This window comes from Camarhynchus parvulus, chromosome 2, assembly GCF_901933205.1.
Source record: "Camarhynchus parvulus chromosome 2, STF_HiC, whole genome shotgun sequence".
NCBI classification, from domain to species: Eukaryota; Metazoa; Chordata; class Aves; order Passeriformes; family Thraupidae; genus Camarhynchus; species Camarhynchus parvulus.
The window spans coordinates 112,773,434-112,779,836 of NC_044572.1; the positions used below are offsets into that span (position 1 = coordinate 112,773,434).

General features: G+C 35.6%; 1 protein-coding gene across 1 annotated transcript in view; it reads left to right on the forward strand.

Moving 5' to 3' along the window:
• The window catches only part of LOC115912708 (lipoxygenase homology domain-containing protein 1), a 137,154-nt gene extending 131,743 nt beyond the window's left edge, over nt 1-5,411 (forward strand). Inside the window, exons 43-44 of the mRNA XM_030964372.1 lie at nt 2,619-2,694; nt 5,342-5,411. Of these exons, the coding sequence (XP_030820232.1) occupies nt 2,619-2,694; nt 5,342-5,411 (146 nt within the window). The remainder of the gene's footprint in view (nt 1-2,618; nt 2,695-5,341) is intronic.
• The last annotated feature ends 992 nt before the right edge of the window (nt 5,412-6,403 follow it).

Here is a 6,403-nt window from a genome sequence, read left to right on the forward strand (position 1 = left end):
GATCTAGTTAAAATAAACCTCAGATAGTTTTATCCTTCAAACATTGTTCAGCCAAACCCCTTGTCAGATGTCTTAAATAAGACAATGATTGTCTTGTGGACAATAAGAAAATGGATTGTCAATAAGACAATTGATTGTCTTGAATTCAATCAATTCAAGACATGATTGAATTTTCAAACTGCAGGCTAAACTTTCCATGATTTGAGCAAGTTTGGGCATTCTGGACAAAGCATGCTGTAGCTCCCTCTCACACCCACAGATCTCCTCTTGTAAAAAGTCTGAGAACACCAATGTGCACCAGTCCTCCACCGATGTTAAGTTGGGATGTGGCTATAGAACATAACCACACATGACAATGGAAAATGTTTCTGTGAACAGTGACCTCTGAATTCTACAGAAAAATAAAACAGGAGACTAGGGCATATAATCTTTTGAGCTTACATTTAATAGTGCTAAAGACCCCTAGGGATATGTGGATATCAAGATATATATAGACATACAGAGATATACAAACACATGAACAGAATTCGCAGGGAATGTATAAGTTGAATCAAAAAGGTCTGATTGTATTAAGATACTCTGGTCAGGTGAAGTTTGCTTAACCCATCTCAAAGAAATAGGTTTAGGTTTAATAAAATCTGATTAATCTAAGTTCATGAGCCAGAGTAAAGTGCCAAAGGGTTTATAATTTCTAGGATAAACCAAGAAAAATTCTGAAAGTAGCAATTCCTATTTGGAGAAAGCTGAACAGCATTTTTATTTTCCTAACCACCCAGTCATGTCATATATTTCACGGTTTTGAAAACAGAAAAAACACCAAATCCGTTGAAATATCTATAATAAACAAGAATTTTTTTTTGCTGACTTTCATCTTATTTGTGATAACTGCTATACATGCACACAGTCCAGCTTAGATCTGACCTGGGAAGTCCACAATGGCCAACTTTTAGTACTGAGAGCTGCACAGAAGTCTGCAGGTGAAATTATAGATTGAACTTTAACTTCCTGGGTCCTGATCTATCAACAACATTATTATTTCCCCTCTCTGTGTCCTGATCAATATCACATAGCTGCTAATAGTGCCTTCCTAGCACAGCTGGGGTATGTAGATTCATCTTAGGCATGACATCCTTCCCCTAAATATTTCTCTGAAATTCCCTCCAAGTGTCTTTTGTCCCATCAGCTGCTATCCCCACAAGCTTCCTCAAATGTTACAGTACCTCATTGGGATGTTTCATCTGTTTGCTGACATATCCTAGCTACCTCTGGATTTCTCCATACCTGGAGATTTCAGTGAGGTCTGTTGGAGTTTTGTCAATAAAGGATGAAGCGTTAGATTTTAATCTTTTCAAGAGAGCAAACTTGCCTTTCTATTCTTTTGTAAAGTGTCGTGTAAATTTGAGAGGCTGTAAAATTTTATTGCTGATGATCTTGACTCTGATTTAGAGATTTCGTGAAAGGTCATCTATTCCAAGTAGAGTCTATGATATATTAAACCATTCACAAGGTTTCATTAAAAGAGTTTCAAAAGTACTTCACAATATCAATAAAAGGATCTTGTGAATTGAAGGTGGAATACCTAGACACCTTCATGGCCTACTTAACCCAGATATTTTTTTGAAAATGTCATTGAATAAAAAGAAACGTCACCGTACCTTGAGATTTTATCCAAACTGACACAATTTGCAAATATTTTTATATTACATTTTTAGCGTGTACAATTAAAATTTAGCATTTACGAATAAAAAATATTTTATTGGTTTTTGCCTACTTAGTACTTCATGAAAATATTTGAAAACCAAAATAATTAGATAGGATCTAGTTCTTTATCTCTAAGACACGTAAAGAGTACCAAAATGTTGTCAGCTGCTAGCAGTATGATCCTAATTAGTTTGAAAATGTTTTCATTAAGTATTTGCATTGGCAAAGACAACTAAAGATACTGGCACAGACATGGTATATATAAAATAAAAATTTTGGGTTTAAAATATTAATATTTTGATATTCTATGAAAGAAAATTCTATATCACAACAATGAAGGTATTTCTTCACACAGCAAAACAGGGGATTAAAGTAGATATTCTGTATCCTCTTAGAGCTGAAACAAATATGAGTGCTGGCCTAAATGAAAATGCTATTCTGAATCACGACTCCTGGAGAAATAGGGATATGAGAAGCATTCAGTTTCACCACTTGGTTCACATCCATATCAATATATTAATTAGAAAAGAGCAGTAGAATGCCCACTAGGGGTGCATTCTGAGTGCATTTCTAAGTACCTGAAAGGGCAAAATGGGTTTTCAAGAGTGTATTCAATATTACCATGCACTCTGTTTCATTTGTCTTACTGCCTGTTCTATCCAATCTGGAAAAATAAGTCATAACAAAAATCTTCCATTACATTTTCTGTCAAAAACATCAAAGACCTTCCCTGTAAAACTGAGACAAGTTGGTAGTAATTTGAATCATCTGTGTTTCAGTTTTATTATTGATGTTGAATATACTTGGAAGTACTGAACCACATGGGGTTTGGGAAATGAAATTAGAAACCTTTCTTATGCTGTATTTGTGTTTTGTTTATATTAAATTTGCTCTTTTCTTTTTGTTTCCTTCTACAGCAAGTGGCTGGTTTCTAGAAAAAGTGGAAATCACAGATGCAGCTAGGAATTCAATGCATTGCTTCAGCTGTAACAGGTCAGTAGATCAGTCCATCATTCCTCTGTACATGCTGTTTTCTTTTTCACAAGTCTCTCAGTTGCTTCTGCCTGGTTTCCTAAGACAGTAATGATTTTTTTTTAAACAATGTTGTATTCTTATCAGTCCATCCCCTGTGACTTTTGAACCCCCTGGCCAACTTGAAACTAACTTGTCAGAAGAATTGCTAGAGGAAGACACTAGATTTTTCCACTCAATTAAAACTGGGTGATTGTAGGAGGGAGAGACATAATTTAATGCCTTTGCCAAGAGAAAGTATTCATACATATTTTGAATTCAAGAGGTAGAAGGTGTCTAGTGAACCACTATACAAGCATTAGCACATAAATAGCTCTGGCAAACATACCAGGGGTAAGCAAACAGGCATGGAAGGGAATCAGAAAGGAAGACAGTGGAACATGGCAGCATAGATTCAAAACTCATGGAAGAAGTAATGTATTTTATTGGGCAAGGGCAACATTAAAACATTAGAATCCTTCTGTTTCAATGTTTGCTTAGTATGGGCCCAAGATACATTCAGCAAATAGGATGAAGATAAAAAAAAGTTTTATATAATGTAATGTAGACGTGTAATGATCTAAATTTAGAAATGCATTTAGGTACTGGGTTGCTTGGATAAAGGGCTACTGTTGTACAAAAAGAGGGTGCACATCAGTCTGCATCAAACTGAAACAACACAGTTTCAAAAATTGGAAATTAAATTAAAGGGTACATTTGGAGTGACTGTTCACTACAATATATCGTTCATAGCTTGAAGAATTTCAGAATAAATAACTGATGCAAACATATTCACGTCCTTCCAAGTGGAAATTAGCTTTTTAATGCATCCGGAGAACACAGAAGTGTGAAAATTTACAAGTTCCCTGTATCTAGAATGTTACCTGGTAATCTGAAAACAGAAATGGTAGCCAAGGATATTTAATTTTATCCTTTCCTTAAATGTTTCTGTAAACTTGACAATTAATGGAAGCCAAATCCCAGTCCCTGTACCAAAAAAAGCTAACTTTTGAAGTTCTTGCATACTCAGTTGGTCTCTGCAGTCTAAATCACAAGAATGAGGGTGTTACTGATCTCAACAACATTAAACTTCTTCCAACAACAATAAACTTCCCTTGCTTCAACTTCCTCCAAAGGCATGCTGAGATGCTCTCTAATCTTCTAGATACCTAAATCTAAGTTAGTGGGCATTAAACAGAGTTCTTAAACCACAATATCACTCAGATGTGCAACACAATCCATGACAGGATTTTCAGGATTTGATGCCACTTCACCCCTTTTGCTTGTAGGATTTTTCAGACCACACCAATCAGAGGAAGATTCTTGCAGGAGATAGACTGCAGCAAACATTTTTTTTCCAGATATTTGTTTTTTTTCAATTATATTTAGAATCTTATAGTAAAAGTGCAAAGGTATATAAGAGACTGGCACAAGGACTGGAATCACATCACTGATGTGGGTGAGTGACTGGCACAGATTGATTCTACATGCACCTGATAAGAACATTTCACTGGGGCCTTGGTGGGCTATGTGCCTACCTTGAAGTATGCAAACCCTACTAAAACTGGAAGTTATTTAATAGGAGAGATTAGGAGGTTAACCCCAGGGTACTCAGAGACCCAGAGGCTCCTCATATAGAGGAAACTTTAAGTTCATGGTCCTCTTCCAGCTGAGACATGGAGCTCCTCATGGAGCTCCTTGTCTCATGGCCTACAGAGTGAATGAGGAATGGGCTCATTCTCTCACACAAAAAAGACTCCTCCAATACAAGCAACATCTCTAAAAGACATTAATCACTGAGAAACTTGAATCCTTTGCTAACCCATTTAAATGCCTGCCGTCTACCTTACACATCACACCTTTCCTAGGCTCTGTGACTTCCACATGCAGTTTTAGCTACCAAAATCAGTTATGCTTCAGCCTGGACCTGTTTAACTTCAGCCATATCTCCCAGGTGCTGAATGGTGAACTTCAGATGTGAACTACTTTGATGCTGTACTTATTGTCTGGGAATCCCCCCCACACATGTAGATATCAAATCAGGCACACTGTCATAAACCTCCCAAAGTATAGAAGATTTTTAACTCTCTTTGGAAATTAATACCACTTTATCCATGGTTCCAGTTAAAATCAATCTATCCAAACTTTGGACTCAGGCCTGTTTCTCATATTATCAACAGTAAAAGCTCCATAGGCTCTTACAGAGCTAGGATTGGGCCCATCATGCAACTCAGTATTTTCTGAACCATCAAAGATATATGGGAAAGACAGAGTTCCTAGAATTAATTACAAGGAGAATAACTTGCTATCACAGAACAAGTTTCTCTACTCTAAATTATCCTGATTTTATTGTCATTCTTTAGAGCAATTTACTAGTTACCTATATCACCAAAAAATAAAATTAATGTATATTTCTTAAATATATTAATAAAGTTAATTACACTTTAAAATTACACATATATGAATACTATGTGAAAACAAAAATTTTAAAAGTCACTATTTTCTTCAGGTTCATTTTTTCTTCTTTCCTAGAAAATCAAAGGTGCAGAACCATGCTGTCACAAATTGTCTGTTTATTAAGTTTTATATGTGCTGTGTCGATGACAAGTTTTTATGTTTTTCTCTTAAGGTGGCTTTCTGAAGACGAAAATGATGGCCTCACCATAGTGCAGCTTTATCCACAGCTGCTTGATTTTTGATTCTTTCTGAGTGTGATGCTTCTCCAAATCCATGCTGATTTGATTTACTTGTCTTTTATAATTCTGAAGGCATGGTAATAATTGTGAAGAAAAGTCAAAATAATGTATTAAAAACATCACAGTAAATTAAATATGTCTAATGTGAACACAAAATTCTGATCCTATTATAGATGCTCAAAATCTTTGCATGACAGAAATTTAGATATCAGAAACTTAAATCTGTAACATGGCTCTGAGGACTTGAACTGAGCAATCATAATTGTAGTATGTAGTTACATATGTAGTAACATACTCAAATATTTGTGTTTCAGTAATGATTTGTGGGTAAGCTAAATTTAGCTCGTTTCTAATCTGTCAGTATGTATTCATTTGATGGTTTATTTTTCATTTTCATCATTTATTAAAATTTAGATCTTTTCAAAATCATTTTCCAAACAAACTGCTAAACTCTTCAGCCCTACTGAAGCCTTACTTGGCTTCGCTTAATTCCATAACAGAGAGTAATAAAGATCTTGTTATTCAGAAGTTCACCCCTTGTCGGTAAGCCTCTCGCTGGCATTTGATTGTAAAATCTTGTAGCTGAGCCAGAACCTCAGCTGAAAACCTTTAGATCCAAAGGGTCTCTTAAGAGAGGCTGTTATCAGCAACACTGCAATAGCTTAGGCAGGTTTAGGCAGCTCCCTGCTCAACTTGATGATTTTTGCAGTGCCTCTTCATAGCTATCAAACCAGCTTTCCAGTGCCACATGTGTGAATGCCTTCATGTCAAAGAAAAACAAACAAAAAAAAAAGACACAATTATTTTTTTGCAAATGCACAGTAAAAAAAAAAAAAGTATTTAGCTGTAAATGCTCAAGTGTAGGAATCTATAAAGTTAGAGAGTTTCAGGTTTGTGGGAAAACAGACAAAGCAATCCCCATCCTGTTCGCGTCTGTATATAGCTAGCCAGTGCACTCAAGTTAATGTTTGATTTGGTAGGTTTTGATATCATCA